At 41.7% G+C, this 18,750-nt stretch overlaps 1 protein-coding gene across 2 annotated transcripts in view; it reads right to left on the bottom strand.

Moving 5' to 3' along the window:
- Nucleotides 1-4,382: 4,382 nt before the first annotated feature.
- The window catches only part of LOC311234168 (annexin A5-like), a 50,383-nt gene continuing 36,015 nt past the window's right edge, over nucleotides 4,383-18,750 (bottom strand). For both annotated transcript variants that reach the window (XM_084321280.1, XM_084321281.1), the window contains exons 10-15: nucleotides 18,146-18,202; nucleotides 17,925-18,018; nucleotides 17,010-17,105; nucleotides 5,804-5,862; nucleotides 5,571-5,693; nucleotides 4,383-5,177 (exon numbers count right to left, since the gene is read on the bottom strand). In XM_084321280.1, coding sequence (XP_084177406.1) covers nucleotides 5,118-5,177; nucleotides 5,571-5,693; nucleotides 5,804-5,862; nucleotides 17,010-17,105; nucleotides 17,925-18,018; nucleotides 18,146-18,202 — 489 coding nt within the window. In that variant the 3' untranslated portion in view covers nucleotides 4,383-5,117. The remainder of the gene's footprint in view (nucleotides 5,178-5,570; nucleotides 5,694-5,803; nucleotides 5,863-17,009; nucleotides 17,106-17,924; nucleotides 18,019-18,145; nucleotides 18,203-18,750) is intronic.

The following is an 18,750-nucleotide window of genomic DNA, read 5'->3' as shown; positions in this document are numbered from 1 at the left end:
AGCTTTCTCAGTGTTTCCCGAGCCTCCAGCTTTCTCAGTGTTTCCCCGAGCCTCCAGCTTTCTCAGTGTTTCCCAGAGCCTCCAGCTTTCTCAGTGTTTCCCGAGCCTCCAGCTTTCTCAGCGTTTCCCAGAGCCTCCAGCTTTCTCAGTGTTTCCCAGAGCCTCCAGCTTTCTCAGCGTTTCCCAGAGCCTCCAGCTTTCTCAGTGTTTCCCCGAGCATCCAGCTTTCTCAGTGTTTCCCCCAGCCTCCAGCTTTCTCAGTGTTTCCCTGAGCCTCCAGCTTTCTCAGTGTTTCCCAGAGCCTCCAGCTTTCTCAGTGTTTCCCAGAGCCTCCAGCTTTCAGTGTTTCCCCCAGCCTCCAGCTTTCTCAGTGTTTCCCAGAGCCTCCAGCTTTCTCAGTGTTTCCCAGAGCCTCCAGCTTTCAGTGTTTCCCAGAGCCTCCAGCTTTCTCAGTGTTTCCCAGAGCCTCCAGCTTTCAGTGTTTCCCAGAGCCTCCAGCTTTCTCAGTGTTTCCCAGAGCCTCCAGCTTTCTCAGTGTTTCCCAGAGCCTCCAGCTTTGTCGTACAGAAGGGCACCAACACTCAAAGACAGCCTGGTGAGGAGTCACCTACCCCCCCCCCCCCCCCCCACCCCCACAAAACCCACTACTTGGTTCCCAAAATCCACCAGAACATTCGGATGTGGCTCTTGCAAGCAATGCAACAACATCATCAGAGACAACACATCTGTGGATGTTTTTAGTCAAAGGACATTTTGGCTGAACACAACTATCCCATGGCACAGCATTACACGGCCACTCAAACCGACTCTTTGAAAGTCATGGCCATTGAGGTCAACCCAAAAAATGCAAGGGGTGATGACAGACTCAAATGTCTCCTTCAACAGGAGACTTTTTGGACAGACACCTTCAAGGCCACTTCCTAAACGAGGAAATGGACTTCTCCCCCTTTCTATAACTTCCCTGTGAGTTTTAGAAACTTTGTTTGATGAGGAATATTGTGTCACTACACTTTACTGTGATGCTACATCATTCTGTTTGTGCACGGCTTAATTATGTGCTTTGGCCTATTTCTTTTACAGGTATTTCAGAGGGTCATTATCATTAATTACCTCCACTAATGTTACCATGGACTGTATTCAACCTATACTCTATTGACTGTATAGTGAGTGACTCTTTTGTATTGATTGCATAGTGACTGACGGTGACGGATCATACTGGTCTGCGTTGTGTTGATGTTAAATGAGAATGTCCAGAGGGGGAGTCGAACAGGGGGCTCACACGTCCGCGGGTGACGACACAGGCCACTGCACTAAGAAGTGAATTCACTCCTAACTACCGTACCTATGCGTCTGTTAACCCTGTTATGGGGAAGTGAGTTTAATTTACCAGCCCGCACTGCCAGTCACTCGTCAACACACCTGTTTCCGTGACTGTGGACATACCCACGGGCTTCCCCGTTACACTCACCTCCCTAAACTCACACCCCTCAGGACATCCGGGTCACTGGGCACCACTGTGACGGATCATACTGGGTCTGCGTTGTGTTTGATGTTAAATGAGAATGTCCAGAGGGGGAGTCGAACAGGGGGCTCCCGCGTCCGACGACACAGGCCGCTGCACTAAGAAGTGAATTCACTCCTAACTACCGTACCTATGCGTCTGTTAACCCTGTTATGGGGAAGTGAGTTTAATTTACCAGCCCGCACTGCCACAGTCACTCGTCAACACACCTGTTTCCGTGACTGTGGACATACCCACGGGCTTCCCCGTTACACTTACCTCTCTGACATCACAAGTGTGTTTGTTATAGTATTTGTGTGATCTAGCTGGGCGCCCAGGTTTTATGTGTTTTTTCACTGTTGTGTCTTATGTGCTTTTAGGGGCAGTACTTACTTGTGACCTTGTCACATGACCTGATGACCATGATAGGAGTTTTAAATTGGTCACCTGTCTCCATTGTTTCCTGATGACGTGAGTCGTTATCCATGTTTAATTAAACTTACAATCAGAGTGCCTTGGATTTCTTTCAGGACAGCCTCCTTCACTATGGACCTCCTTTTAAAGTAAGCAGGACAGCTACTGTATTTAACCTAAAGGCTGTTTTAGGTTTGGGCTTCAGGGCTGTCCCTTCTTTGTTGATTAATCAGTTGATCGAGACTTTGTTAGTCGATTAGGCATTATTTATGGATCTTCTCTTCCCTACTGAATTTATGAAAAAGACAAATATCTGGTCAGATTGCAAGAAGTCCTTCTGCATGATGCATGCGATCCACCCTTACAATCATTAACTCATTAATCAAGGACCACATTTAATTAGTTGTAAAAAGTCAAACAGAATTAGTACAGTACCAGCAGCCTTTTTCATGTTACCTCAAATCATGCAACTCCATACAGTATGGACGATGGAGTGGTTCAATACTACTTTATTGATTGGAAAGCTGCTTTTGGTCTCAGGCCACAGGGAATAACAGAAATAATATAAAAAGATCTACTACTATTGTGTAGTAAAGTGAACCACTTCCTTCTTTAATTAATGTTTAGCCTGCATGGCATTCTGAAAAAGGTCCTATCCGTCTTTGAATTAACCTCGATCAGGATATTGGACATGCTTCCCGAAGATCAAGGTAGAAAAATCCTATGGTGTAGTTACAACAAGAAGACATTACTGCCCCCTACAGGCAACATGAATCAACTGCCAATATCTTTACAGAGCTCCATCAGACTATGCAGGGGTCCCCAATAACTTCTGGCAGATGACCCCGTATTGAGAAGAAAGCACTGTTCCTGGGGAAGCAGTGTGGCGTTCAGAGGCTCCTGTGCCATATAAAAACGATTGGAACTACTAACCAACTAATACATATATTATTACAATCATTTTCTTCAACCCTTATTTAAACCAGGCAAGCTGACCAAGAACACATTCCCATTTAGAACAATGACCTGGGGGAGGGTGGGTTCTACACAAACACCAGTAAAACCACTGGCTTCTACTGTTGGCCACTGAGCAGCTCCGCTGCAGCAGTTGGGGGTTCAGTGCCTTGCTCAAGGGCACCTCTGTGGTAGTTGTTGAGGAAGGGGAGTGTGCCATTAATTCATTTCCTCATTATAAGTCATATCATACACTTGGGATTGTGGATTTTTATAAAGTATGTAATATGTCAGGAGCATAAATTAAATGTGTTGTAAGGCATGGAACACAATTATGGAATATAATGTCATATAAAACACATGTAGAAATATGTACATATTCATGTAAAATATACTAATTTGGCCACATTGATGTAAGAACTCAATGGGTAGAGTGCGTGAGCATGGCACCAACACTGCCAGGGTTAGGGGTTCAAATCCCACTGGGGCCACCTACACTGGAAAAAATGTATGCAGTCATTCCATTATAAAGCACTTTGAGTAGTAGTAGTAGAGAAGCGCTATAGAAATGCAACCATTCATTGAATTTTCTAGAAGACTGAGATATTGTTGTTGAGGAAGGAGTGTTATTCATTCATTCCCTGCTGGTCCGGTTATGAAACCAGCGACCTTCGGATCACAAGCCTCTCGAACCTTTAGCCACTGCCTTCTTTGGTTTTACCAGGAATTTTTCAAAGGTTTCCATGTTCATATCTGACCTCAAGGATTGGAAAGTTTACCAAACAGCATTTTTCAAAGAAATCGTGCAGCATTCTTGTATTATAAAATTGTAACCTTCTTCTGGAAGCATCGGTAAGAATAACTGAATATAATAAACATAGCTGTATTTAGAGAATGTCAAGAACAGACCAGATTATTATGCTGATCTAATATGTGACTCAGTACAGTGATTTCATTAGGGATGCACAATATATTGGTGACCATATCGGTATCGGTCTGATGGGCAGATATGCATTTGCAAACATATATCGGCTGGTGATAGTGACTTTTTCTTTTATAGATTACATCAGTCCAATGACCAAGACTGGACCGATGATTATGTGTCTAGCTGCCGTTGTGCATTTTCTTTCTTAATTATTTGGCCACACAGTTTGTTTGGATAATGTTATGACGCAGCACAGGATTGTGAGCTAACTTTGTTTCACTACAGTATGTACAAAGATAGTATGTGCAAAATTCGATTATCATAGACATTCTTTTCATTTATACAAATCATATCGATATCAGCCATGACAGAAATGTTAATATCGCTTATCGATATGGGCCAACATTTTCATATGGGTGCATCCCTAGATTTAATTGATAACCAGGAAATTAGGATGGTGATGAACTGCGTTTGTTGGGAACTTTCAACAAAAAGAGAGATTGGTTAGATGAATCATGCAATTTGAATATGGTTAGTAGCCTCTATCTGTCTTTAGTTCATGCATATGATGGAACAACAACATTCCCATCGGGATTCTCAATGTTTATTTTCCCAAGCTTTATTTCTCAAGGTGATGATCGTCAAAGCATCAGAAACAAATTAAACATGACGCTATGAGGTATTATTACCTAAGTTAAAAAGGCTGACAGACAAACACAAGAAATTATATGGAAATTAAAACAGTTCGATGACCATAGATGTAGTATAAAAAATGAATTATGAGCATGAATGAAAATGAATACAAAATACATAAACACCAAGTAAAGCACAAACATTCACTGACTCCTTTGGTACTTAGCTGCTAAGTCTCATATTTTATTCAACGTTGTTGAATATTATTCAATTAGCTGGTAAACTATTTTATAACATTAGATATGCATATTGGCACAAATGAAAATAATATATATATACTGTATATATATAAAAATATTTTTAAAGAATTTCAGATTCCAAACCAAATTGTTTTTTTTACAAAACGTAATCTTATCAGGGCACAAATGTTCAACTGAATCCAGTACGCTTGTGTATAATGTAAAAATATAATACCTTTTTGCACATAAAAATATATATTAGAAAAGAAACAGCAATGATATGATTGTGTTCATAACGATTAGATAAAAGTTGCATTGAGAACAGTGTTTGGCATGGCATGCATTATTGCAGATTATGGCGCATACTAGCAAAGGTCAGTCAGTAAACAGGTATATTTAGAAGCTTTCTGAGGGGATTCCAGTGATACAGCGGACATTCTCTGCTTCCCCTCTAGTCACTCCCTCCACACAGTTTCAACAGCAGCTTCTTATAGTCGCCTGACGTGTCTCCCTGTCAACACAACAACAAACACGTCAGCACATGGATCTTTCCTCGGAAGATTTGTTTTACTTAGGCTTTGTTCAGACTGCAGGCAAATCCCATTCCTTTCTCAAGTCAGATCTTTAAGACTGTCCACAATGTTCTGTGTGGCCAGACACCACGACCTCTCCGCATGGGACAAAATGACGTAGGGGCATTTCATGTTTTTTTTGCTATCCAGACTTTAAAAAAAATCGGAATACAATCAGGATATGTAAAAAAGAAAAAAACTGATTTGGGCTGGCAGTCTGAACAAGGCCTTAGATTTGTCTGTCTGATAACCTTATCTATATGCCACTTTCTTTCCATCCACCCATCCATCTATCTCTGGGTTGTATATATGGTAATGTGGAGAATACTTACAGAGATGTCTGTGTACAGTGACTTGCCGTAGTTCCTCACGTACTCCTGGCGTATGTCGAGCATGTCGACCTCCGAGCGGGTGACCATGATCCGAATAAGGGTTCGGTCCTTGGTCCCAGCACCCTGCAGACACACACACACACACACAGTCAGGAGGTCATACTATATATTACACTGTCACTGTGCTGTATGACAGATTATTATGTGTCTAAGCAGGGTGGGGCGTGTCTCACCTTCATGGCCTTGTGGACTCTCTCAGCGAAGTAGGCTGGTGTGTTCTTAATACACTTCACTGGAGAACGGAGGAGACACAGGTTTATTACACATGACGTACTGTACACATACACCCAGGTGCACTTCATAATTCACTGGAGGCAATGTAGACACAATGACGTATGAGATAGCAAATCTTTCAGAGAGCTCAACAGGTTAATTTAAACAAATGCAAATTGACCAGTAACACATTATATCATTTCAATTGTGATATTATGCTATAAAACAACACAAAATACACCAAAGCAAATAGAATGGTGAGAAGGAGGGAGAATCACCCTCTTTTCTTGATCCTCCAATCACAGTTTGTCAGAGGGAAGCAACGGTTGTGATTGTAAGATCAAGAAAAGAGGATGGTGTTTGAGACAGAAATGGCAATGAAATTTGGAAAATGTAAGAGGTGAATTTTATAACAAAAATAAGAAATTTTTGTTGAGTACAGTGACGTAACAACACCATGCTTTAGGACAACGGCAAACATCCAATCCAACACTGCACAAGGAATTGCAAGAGGAAAGGTCTCTCTTGTCTTTATGAACAAGGGTATATTAACGGTGGAAGCATCTAATCAAAACATACCAGAACTCTGAGCAATGAGAGCAAAGCAGGGGGAAAAAAAGAAGATATTTACATTTAACAGAGCCGTGCATTAACATAGCACCGTGGGCTGGGCAATATATCAATATGTATCATTCATCATCAATCTATGTCATCGTACATCGGAGAATACCAACTTAAGTTGATACTGGATCACACATCCCATTACCACGCTGTCCAATGTAATGATCAACAGGATTATACAACATGTACACAAGCATTACATTACATAATCTGTAACATGAGGTGCATTGAGCATCCAAACATGTATTGTGTTTGTTTATTGCTATGCAAAGAGGCAAATGCATAGTTCAAGGGGTTTATATCACGGGTGACACATCGACCAGCATCTGTGCTCGTCACTCATTATGTAAGTACATTATGTTTTAATGGCTAAAAATAATCTATGGGTGTGACGTTTAACAACAGAGCTGTATGGGTGTGGTGTGCCTGTGTGGGTATGTGGACTTGCTTAAAGGAACATTATGGGAAATGCCTTACTGTCTTCTCCAGAGTCAGACAAGAAGACCGATACCAATTTCCTCTCTGTGCGTTCAGTAGAAAGCTATCCGGCTGCAAGCTAGCCTAGCTTAGCACAAATGAATGGAAGCAGATACGGATAGCCTAGCCGTTGGCCAAAAACACTTCTCCCGGAGTTTTAAGCTAGGCTAGTGGTTTATTCATTTATTCACTCGCACATGAAAGCCGCTACGGGGTTGCACAAGGTTTAGGTCCATGTCAATTAAAGACCTCTGCGACAGGTCCTGCATTATTATTATTATTATTATTACTTTTCTCTCTATATGCTACGGCTCGGCGACATCCTCAGAGAGTATGGTATAGATTTCACCAGCTATGCGGATGATACACAATTGTACATATCCACTGAACCAAATGATGAGACAGCCATAAACTCCATTACCAACTGCCCGTCAGCAATAAACAAATGGATGAACGATAACTTTCTCAAATTGAGTGAGGAAAAAAGCTGAAGTCCTACTTGTTGGCCCCAAATCAAAAAGAGAGATGCTAACAAATAATCTAGGAAGCTTAACCACTTGGATTAAACCGGAGGTGACAAGTCTCTGTGTCATCCTGAACTCAGATCTGAAACTTCAACGTCCCATTTAACCTCTTAACGTGCAACGGCCCGGCCCCTCTTGAGGACGATGTGCCCACCGGCGTGACGCGCCACTTTGCTGACCTCTAGCGTTTCTTTTTAACACAATATATATAGAATTAAATCCCTATAGGGCGGCTGGGTGGCGCAGCGGACATTGCACTCGTCACCAACGCAAGAGACACCGGGTTCGACTCCGGCTGTCGGCGTTGCCTCCGGCTTGGGCCGGCCGTCATACTGGCTCAATTGGCAGAGTCAGCGGGTGGAAGTCGATGGGTGGTAATCTGGACGTGTTGTGGACAGCGACTCCTACAGGTCGGTTGGGGGACGCCTGCACAGCAGAGACAGGAAATGGCGGGGGTAGTGTGAGCCTCCCACACGTTACACCTCGCCAATGAGAGTCCGCGCTGGCAGGTGAAAAGATGTGACAGGCTGCCTCCTCGTGTACCGGAGGGGACACGTCATGCAAGGCTTCTATCCTCCCTATAATCGACCAGTGGGGGGCATATGCGAGCAACGTTCAAGACAGGGGAGGGGAGAATTGGAAACACGAAATTGGGATGGGAGAAAAATAAGGAGAAAAAGTGGATAAAAAGAAAATAATTAAATCTCTATTTGTTGCCTGTCGATTGCCGCTTCAGGCGACAAAATCCGTTCAGCGGTTCTCGAGTTACATGACGATATGTGAGGCGTGCGCCAAAGTACACGGCAGACTTTAAAAAAACTACACACCCGCCAGAACCCTGCGATCATCTTCCATCTTCGTAATATCGCAAACATTCGCCCCATTTTAACTCTGGCTGATGCTAATTCATGCATTTGTCTCATCACGTCTAGACTACTGTAACACACTTTTTTCAGGCCTACCTAATTCAAGCATCAAAAAACTTCAACTTGTGCAAAATGTGGCTGTTTTGTCCTTATACTGGCTTCCTATTCAAGCCAGATCTGACTTTAAAGTGCTACTCCTCACCTACAACATTTTAAATGGGCTTGCACCGCTCTATCTATCCGATCTCATCTCACGATACTCGCCCGCTCATGCTCTGCACTCACAAAATGCGGGGCTTCTATCTATTCCTAGGGTTAAAAAGGAATCTGCCGGCCACAGAGCCTTTGTCTACCGCGCTCCCTACCTGTGGAACAAATGACCTGCCGTCGTCAGGGGTGCCTGCTCTGTCGAAGCTTTTAAATCCCTGCTTAAGACCCATCTTTTCTCTCTCTCCTTCAACCTACCCTGATCTCTGGGACTGACCCTTAGATTAATCTGTCTAGTTTAGTTAGGATGTCTATTTGCTCCCATGTATGCTCTTCTGCAGACATGGGAGCGATTTTTAACCCCCGTCTCTGTCTCAACCGGTCCCATGAAACTGCTTCATACCGCCTTCTGTCTGGCCTACAGCGCGGAACCTTAACTGCTCTGCCCTGAACAACTCTGAGTGGTTTCTCCTGCCCCCCGGGGCATATGGCCCAGAGCCATCGTCTTGTATCTCATCCTGTTTACAGACGCCTGCAGTAGTTCTTAGTTCTATCCATCACTTACATTTCTCAATTCTCTTATATACTTTGATTCTATTGTCACCATGCATGCATGCCTGTTCTGGCTCATTGCTGGGTTAAGTACTTCTATTCTATTCATACATGCTTACTACATGTATCTATTCTATTCACATGCATGCTTACTACTAACTTGTATCTATTACTGTGTCCGCTCATCACAAACACGCAAACTATCTAACGCCTGTCCCAGTCTCCCTGTGAGAGGTTGTCTCATGGTGATGACCGGAGTGGTGGACGTCCCGTGATGATGGCCGGGAGGATGCGATCCTCTCTACGCCGCCCCCCATACCTCAAGTGGATCCGTCATCAGCTCTATTTTCAATCTTTCAAAATGTTCTTATATACCCAAGTTGCTATTGCATGCACTTATCGGTGTTTCATTACACGTATATATGTGCATGCTTAGCAACTGTTTCGCCTGTTTTATTGCAACACTACTATCACCGACATCTAAGGGGGCTTTCTCACCAGCCATCCGGGGTCGAATCCGAGCACGATCGCACCAAAATAAGTGTGATGAGAACGCTCCGCTCCGTCACCGGGGACGCTGATTCACTCCAAGCCGGGACCGCTTGAAAAGGTGGTCTCGGGTGCGATCCAGCGTCCCAGACAACGGAACGGAGCGTGGTGTGCAAGCAAACCTGTAATGCTTTCATGCTTGCTTGAATTTTGGGCAGATAAAAACATACAGCAACAACTGGACAATATCCACAAAAATGATATTTATGGGCAATTTGGCGAGTATTTGCGTGCGTGCATGGGTACAACAGATCAGTAAACAATGTTGAGCTAAAAGTGAAGAAGATGAGGCTTCAATATCTTAAAGTACGAGATGCAGTGCGCAAAAATCAGGCAGCTCATCTGATGACAAGGACACATTTCCGTGGTTTGATGCAGTGGACGGCATAATCAGCCAAAAACCAACCAGTGATCCCGCCGTTGTTTAATCACTACCGCCACAGAAACGTGGCCGGTTAGCCCATCCAAAACAAGGGAGCCCGACGTTGTTGTTCAATCACAATTCACAACCCATCGCACTATTACTACTTCCAGTAACGCAGCCTGACGTTAGTCCATCAACTAGCCTGCCAATCGGTAAGTAAAGTTTAAGCATCCATATTCTCATGACTTTTCATTGTCTGATCCGTCTGTGACCCATTGTGTTTTTAACGCACACGGCGTATGTGGCCAAAACCTATGTTTTTTGCACGCGGCTTATCAAGTTGTGATCAAGTATATATGCATATTATCTTTTACGTTGTTCGTTATATGTTTTTTCTATCGGTCTGTAATCTATGTGGTTAGCGCGCGGCATGGCCATAATGTTTTTAGTGTAGGAAAAGTATCCAAAATCCCACCTGTATCTAACCCATCGTGTAGGTTTAGCTGGTACATTACTTCCCGAGGTACAGCGAAAATGTCCTGTGTAACCGTTTTGGTTCATTCAGAAATATAGACTATAGAGTGTTGCTCTCCTCAATTGTGCTTGGGAACGAAACACGAGATTATAGTGTGTACGCAGACCAGCGGGGGGAGAGGGAGGGGTTCGCTCTCGAGGACGGAACGGAGCACCCGCTCCTAATGAGAAGACGCCCTAAGAAGGGAGATCCCCCCTTGAACGGCCAGGGCTCGAAATTAACATTTTTACTTGGTAGCACTGGTGCTCCCAACTTCAATAAGTTGGGAGCACCAGCAAAAATGTAGGAGCACCCACCAAAATGTAAGGAGCACCAACAATATATATGTAATATATTTACTTTTATTGATAAAAAAAACCAGACAATATAACAGTACTGTAATGCAGTAAAACAGTGAAAGTAGCCTTAAACTATAGTATAGTGTAGACCTAGTTAGGGGTGGGAATCACCAGTTTCATCACGATACAATATCGATTCTTTGGACAACAATACGATATTTGCCGATATCACAAAGCGATACGATACGATATGATTCGATTCAGTTGCCTGCGATCGATATGAGACGATATTATATGACCATTTAACACAATCAGTAACATTTAGATCAACTCAAAAAAGGCAACGGAAATATCACTTGACATTTTTATTTTTGAGCTCTTCCAGACATTTAAATGAAAAACAATCCATTGTTTTTGATACAAATAGACCTCCTGTTCAGTGTAAAGTGCCACATTTTGATATATTGAGCTTTAAACTTTAAGTAATTTTTTTTGGAACTCACAACACGCAACCTAAAACCCCTTCCTCTCCCAAACCGTTCCTGCAATTGTTTTATGTTGCATGATGATCATGAATACATTTATTATGTATTGTATTTTTTATGTTTAAATATCAACATTATCTGTCGATCCTCAGTACATTTACTATAAATATACTATACTTCAATCATCTGGTCTTTCCAAACGCACACGCACCCGCGCACACACACAGAAAGGGGGAATGCCTGCCCCCCCCCCTCCTTCCCAGTCACCACTCTGCTGTTCTCTCTGTCTGTATGGCTCTGATCAGCGTTAGCTTGTTGTTAGCTTACGCTAACGTAACGTTCAATTCGGTCTTTAACGCGACGTGGGCATAAAGGAATGGCGAGCATGTTAGATGCATTTGACCCGTTGCAGAATAAAACAGCAGGGACTTGTTTTGGGTCGCAAAATAGGCACACTAGCCTTGCTCTGTTGCAATGTCCGCGTTCTGTGAGCCGAGCGGATATGACTCTCCACGGGATTTTCAAAATAAGAGTATCGCAATATGGTCGCACCAGAACAATTATTTGCACTTGCACGAATGCTCCCAATTATATTTTGATGTCGCACATACAATTTCGGTCGCATATGCGACCAATTCGGTCACATTTTCTAGCCCTGACGGCCCTTCTAAGGTTTCTCTCCTCCACATTGACTGTGGTGCATTTTTTTCCTATTGCTAGGTTTTAGTGAGTTTTTCCTTACCTTCGCGTGGGGTATGTCTGGGGAGTGTTGCATTAATTTATCTTAAATTTTTTGGACTTCATGGTGTTTTTGTTTTGTTCTTGATTTATTGTAATGTTTCTTATTGACTTGTTTAAAGAAGATGTGTCCGGCCCATGGGGACATTAACACTTTCAGTGCCACGGACGACATAACACATTTTATTAGGCCCCCCACTGAGTGCCCACGACGACAAATATCGTTTTATTTGTTTATTAGCGATCTGATTTCATATTTCATCAACAGAGTCTTCCGTTGGTACAGCAGCTCCCCCAGCAGCTCAGAATGGAAAAAAGCGCCCCCTATCGTCTATCCCTGTGTAACTGCAGGTCAGTCGCATGTTGAGCTGTCTGCTCAACATGGAAGTCATCGCGGGACGGGAATCAGCCTGGAATATATATTTAAAGTAGCCAATACTCAATCAATAAGCGTGATCGATATTTGGAATGGCGATCAGGAATTGGAATGATCTTTTTGGAGAACATCTGATCTGAGGTAAGGAATCTATTTTACCAGTCTTGGGATAATCAGAGTTGTATTCGCTGAGATCTCAGCGTTTGCCCTATGTGTGTGTGTGTGCGCGATCGCTGATGAGGAAATCAGATCATCGATTTTTCAGCTCGCGTCTCCAGCGTGCATACATACACATATACTATCGATAATCTAGCGTTTATTTGAAAACTATTCATAAATAGGCCGAAAAATGACAGTTTTTGTGTATTCTAGAATATTCCAGTAAACGTCTTTTATCATGGAATCTTTATATTTTCCTTGAAAACGAGGGCTTTTCAAAATGCTATAAAAACGAAAATGAACCGATAAAAAAACAATCCGCTTCGACAATGTTGAGTGGAAAACGAGTCATTGATAAGCGACGGGCAGATTAGACACATAGCCATAATTTAAAACATAGATTAGGCGTTATTAATGCTAACATTGAAGTGGATGGTGGGCATTCAACCGGTAAATCAAGGTTAAGCTTGGGCTCTGAAAGTGTTAACGTGTGTTGTCGGCCTTACAAATAAATTTGATTTGATTTGATCATCAGATGCAGGTCTATTAGAGGTCACCAGAAAGAGTCATAAGAAGATCGGTGATGCAGCCTTTGTAAACTACGCCCCAAAACTGTGGGACATGTTACCTAACAATATTAGGGAAGCCAATACATTAGACATTTTTTAAAGGCAGCTTAAAACCTCTCTTTACCAAAGCATTTGACTGACTTTACACTATTATACTGCACTATTTCTCTGTGATTGACATTGCACTATTTATCTATGTTTTATTCCCCATGTTTTAATTATTTTTATTGCACTGCACTATTTTACTCTGTCTATTGCTTTTATTACAGGTTCGAAACTGTCAGGTATTAAACTGTGTGGGTATCAAGCAAAAAAGACTGTCAGGCTTTAAAACTGTGTAAGACCCAGGCCTAGAACCGCGCTGAGAGAGAGGGAACTGCACCCTGAGTGGGAGGTTCTAAGGGTCAAAGTGGGTATCAAACAAGAGGGAAGACTGTCAGGTTTTAAATTGTGGATACCAAACAGAAGGTAAAGACAACTTTGAACTGTACTGTAACAGTAATACAGAACTATTTGATTGCACTGTAAAAAAACTGTGATTTTATAGTATGTCTGCACTTTATGTGCTAATTTCATCATTCATGTCTTTTATATTCTACTAAAACGGAATCAAACCATAAACAAAAGTGGCCTGTTGGGATGTTAGATCATAATGTGAAAAACTGTGATTTTATATGTCTGCTCATTTTACCCTTGCTATTATTTTACTTATTTTTACTTTTATCTTTATGCCCCACTATCCGCTGGGTGCATATTATAACCTTTATCATGTTTTGTAACAGATTACAGAAATTCAAGAAGCCTATTGGAACGTGATGTTCTGATATGATTTGATTAATATATCTGCATTATTTTATCCCACTTTATGCTTTGCTCTTGCTGCTTGTTTTACACAGATTGTATGTCTTATTTCTTACTGATGTAAATCACTTTGAACTGCAATCCCCTGTATGAAAGGTGCTATACAAATAAAGTTATTGTTATTATTTCCAATAATGTTGGTGTGTTTTTTTTAAACTATAAACTAGAGCACTTTTCATACAGAAGTTGCAGTTCAAAGTGCTTCACAACAGTAAAGAAAATACAGGCATAAGCAAGCATAAAAAAAGATAGAGGTAGCAAGGTAAGGTAAACCAGTGTTTCACATTAGGATCTAGCATCCCAATAGGCCTTTCTGTTTACAGTTTCATTCAGTAATACAAATAATAAAAATAGAATAGACAGAGTAAAAACAAAGTGCGGTTGGATTCAGTTTAAAAATAGGCTAAAAATTATAAAATAGAACGGACATAAAACAGGGTATTTAACATACAATAGAGCAGAGCATCAGTAAGAAGTAAAAAGTGTGATAAAATAGTTCAATTTTGAATTACAACAGAGCAGTGCTCTTAAAATTACGGTGCATAGAACCGACACATGAATTTGATAGGAAGTGTAAGTAGGGTAAGAATAGTGCAGGTAAAGTACAATTTGTGTCAGGATATCCCTGATGTTTCATTTAAATGCCTGAGCAAAGAGATAGTCTTTTGAAGATGTCTAGCGAGTTGGCTTCCTTGATGTTTTGGGGTAGTTTGTTCCATAGTTTTGGGGCATAGTTGATAAAGGCTGCATTACCGATCCTCTTTTAACTGTTTCTGGGAGCCTCTAGTAGTCCAGCAGCTGATGATCACAGTGTTCTTGCTGGCCTGTAATGTGTGTTGGCGATGTAGCTAGGTCCCTGTCCATTTAGAGCTTTGTATGTAAGGAGAAGGACCTTGAAGTCAATTCTAAATGTCAGGAAGCCAGTGTAGAGCAGCTAAGACTGGATTAATGTGCTCTCTCCTTTTGGTTCTAGTAAGCAGTCGGGCTGCAGAGTTTTGGATTAGCTGAAGCCTCTCTGTGGTTTTCTTAGGGAGAGCTGTAAAAAGTGCATTACAGTAGTCTAACCGGCTAGATATGAATGCATGAATGAGCTTCTCAGCATCGTTTTGATTAATAAATGGTCATACTTTTGCTATATTTCTGAGATGGAAGAACGATGTTTGTCACTTTGTTAATATGATAATTGAAGTTCAGTTCTGAATCTATGATAACCCCGAGACTTGTGACCTCAGATTTGATCCAAGGGGTTAGTCCTCCCAGGTTCTTTATTAACGTTTCTTTTTTTGTTTTGGGGCCGATAATTATAATTTCACAATGAAATTGCCTCTGATACCGCCACCTAACAGGATGCAGCGGTAATTGCGCTTTTGGGATTTCAGAATGATTTCCTATGGTAACACCGAGGTCCGTGAAGATATAATGAATAACAAAATTGAATAAAAGAAAAAAACGACCAAAACCGGAGAAATCTCGGGTCTGGCACTCAACGCATGGCGAGCTAACCTGAGAAATATCGGGTCTGGCAATCAATGTGTTAACACATTCAGCGCCAATAACTAGTAAACTCATCATTGGCCGCCAAGCGTTGAGCGCCAATAACAAGTAAACTAGTTTTTAGATACTTTGATCTTTTCCCTCTGATCCTCGTTCTAAATCATCATCCGGATCATTCTAGCCGTCGCTGGCTCGTTTTCCTACGTTGGAATTGCAATGCCGATGGAATATCACCAGGTGGCAGTATCGCCTACCTTTGAACTGGAATGGTTTGGCGTGTACACGTTTTCCTTTTTTTTGGTACAGGCTCCTCCTCCTGCTTGAACAGAGATTCACATCGATCGCCTCGAAATTCCGTTGCTGAAGCGTATTTCCCATCGAAACGTGTATAAACATATACACCGGTAATCGCGATGCGATCACTTGGAATTATTCTTTTTGGAATACCTTCTGGCTAAGGTAAGGTATTTTCTATGTCTATTTTACTGAACCTGAAACATGTTTTTCTAACGATCACAGTTTTGTGTTTTACCTGACGTAAAACATGCTCGACAAACACGATCACGGTTTTGAGTTAAAACGACCCCCCCCCCCCCCCCCCTGATGATTTTGTGAAGGTACATGTGTACATGGTATATACCTTTTGATTTGAGAGTATTTGGGGTTTCAGGGGACCAACCACAACAGTTTGGGCTTATTACACATAACGCGTTTTATCTCGCAATCTATGGAAAAATACTGGATTATCTTGGAAATGTGCGATGTTTAGCGTGTAATAAACTACAAACTACAGTGTGTAGAAACAAACTATTTTTTCCATGTTGGACTACAAGTAGCGTCTGTCAAATGAGCCACACCATTGTCTCCACAGCTACAGTATAATACAGAACACATACACAGCTCAGCAAACATCGTGAAACACCGCGAAAATTACAATTTTAAGCTGGCCTGAAGCGGCAGAGATGGGGACAGTTTATGGCGCTGAATGAGTTAAATGTGACATTTTGGTGGGTCCTCACACAAAAGAAAATGCTGCTTATTAAAATTGGGGTTAGGGTTAAGAGTATGGTTAAGGTCATCCAGTGTCCTCACAAGCATACAAGTCTCTAAGTGTGTGTGTGTGTGTTATGGATGGGTACGGTTCACATTTGAACCGATACGGTACCGGTACCTGTGAATCGATACCGGTACCCAACGGTACCTTTTTTTCTGTACTTTAGTCTCTAAAAATGTAAAATCCAAACTTCAAATAACCACACTTTCGACCGTTTTCGGCTTGCCATTGCCCCGACTGCTTTGTTGTTGAATCAAGTAAAATCCTAGGTAAGCGTATATATTGTGCATGTGAACGTTGACATGAAAAGAAAAAAACGTTTTTTTTTACAGTACCGACAACGGTATCTCACATGAATCGATACTCTGTAGTACCGACGTGTTTCGGTAAGTACCTTTAAAAGTACAGAATTCGGTACCCATCCCTAGTGTGTGTGTGTGTGTGTGTGTATTCTTACCTACTGCTACCATGCCATTCTCCAGATCTCCAGACATCTCCCTGCAGATGCTCTTCTCAAGATCTCTGCCAGACATCTGCTGGTACTCATGAAACACTTCACACCCACACAGACACACACACACACTGTTCAGTGGTTTGGGCCTCAGCTTCGAAAACGTTGCTGTAAAAAATTTTTGTTGCTCAGAACAGGGCTGCAAGGCTTGTTCTAAATTGCTCTACTAGAACGAGCGTTCACAAGATGCACTCTCTAGACAGATTGATTTATGACGTGATGTCATTTGCGGTCCGCCGAGTGAAAGAGGATAATTCTAAAATTTTTTATTTTGTTGTTACATTTATTAGTATTTATTTACTGTATTAATGTATTATTTGTTGTAATGTTGATCGTGTGTGGACCTCAGGAAGATTAGCAAACTGCTACGGCATAAGCCCTTTAAATTTCTCATTTCATTTCAACCTTTATTTAATAAAATCGTAAACAAATTAGTTTATTTGTTTATAAATAAACAAATAAACAAATCAGTGACAATACCATGCAGTGAAAATGGTATTTCACTGGTATTCATGGTCACATCTGTAGGTCTGAACTCAACTCAAGACATTCTCAGTCAACAAATAAAATTGTGTCATCAAACTGAAAGGTCAACTGAATTAACAAATCTGTAAAATTGCAGATGAACCTCTTTAAATGTTGTGCTTATCAAAAGACCAAAGCATATTCGTAACATTATTTGATCCCAGAGACCAGTATTCAGGATTTTCACGTAACCCATTCTGTATGAAAAGAAGAAAACAAAAAAAGGTCTTACTGAGACTCTCCTCTTAACCAATATAGCTGACTCATCGACTACGACTAAAGTGATTTATTTTGGTTGAGATACAAGATGTCCCACCCTGGTCCTTTTCTCTGTACCTGCTCTGAGGTGGGGCTTGCTCCGGGCACACAGAATAGCATTGAATTTGGACTCATCAGTTCCCAGCTTGTTTTCTCCAGCAGAGTACAGTGCCTACAACGACAACATTCACATGCACATAAAGAGAAAACATCTTCATAAGCGATAGGGTAAGAGGTAGTCTATTGGTAATAAGGAATTCACAGACTGTTGTTACTGAGGAGAATGACAGTGAACTTACCTGAGCATCTTGCTTGGCCACAGAGATGTCCACATTTTCCCGTTCATCGCGGCTTCCCTAAAAACACCAATGTTGAAACTGTCACGCCATTGTTGTTGGATGAAAACTTGAAAACGTGTCAGGAAGAAGTCTTACTTCCAGATTGATACACAGGTTTATTTTTTCTTTTAAATCATACAACAGGTAATGAATGAGATGTATGCCCCCTGCAAAATAAGTATGTACATTTTGTTTGGTTTGGTAAACATTGCGCTATGAACAGTCTATCAGTGTACTGTATGTGTGTAGGGGCAGGTACAATAAGAGTTTTCTTCTTCCCGTTCCTTTCGGCCATGGCATTTTTTGGATCATATTAAATTAACTATAAAAAAATAAAAAACATATTCTCAAAATAATCTGACGGGCCAGGTATTATTGCTGGCGGGCCAATCTCGGCCCGCAGGCCGCATATTGCCGAACACTGGTGTAGACTATCACATACCTCCTCCGAGACATGTGGAGTCGCCAGCTGCTTCTTTTCACCCGACAGTGAGGAGTTTCACTGGGAAAACGTAGCACGTGCGGAGGTTCACGCTATTTCCCCCAGATCCCCTCCTTTCTGAACA

The sequence above is a fragment of the Notolepis coatsorum genome (assembly GCF_963971535.1).
Source record: "Notolepis coatsorum genome assembly, chromosome: 9".
Classification (NCBI taxonomy): Eukaryota; Metazoa; Chordata; class Actinopteri; order Aulopiformes; family Paralepididae; genus Notolepis; species Notolepis coatsorum.
Note: the sequence above shows the minus strand (reverse complement) of the source record. Positions and strands in the feature narration are given on the sequence as shown.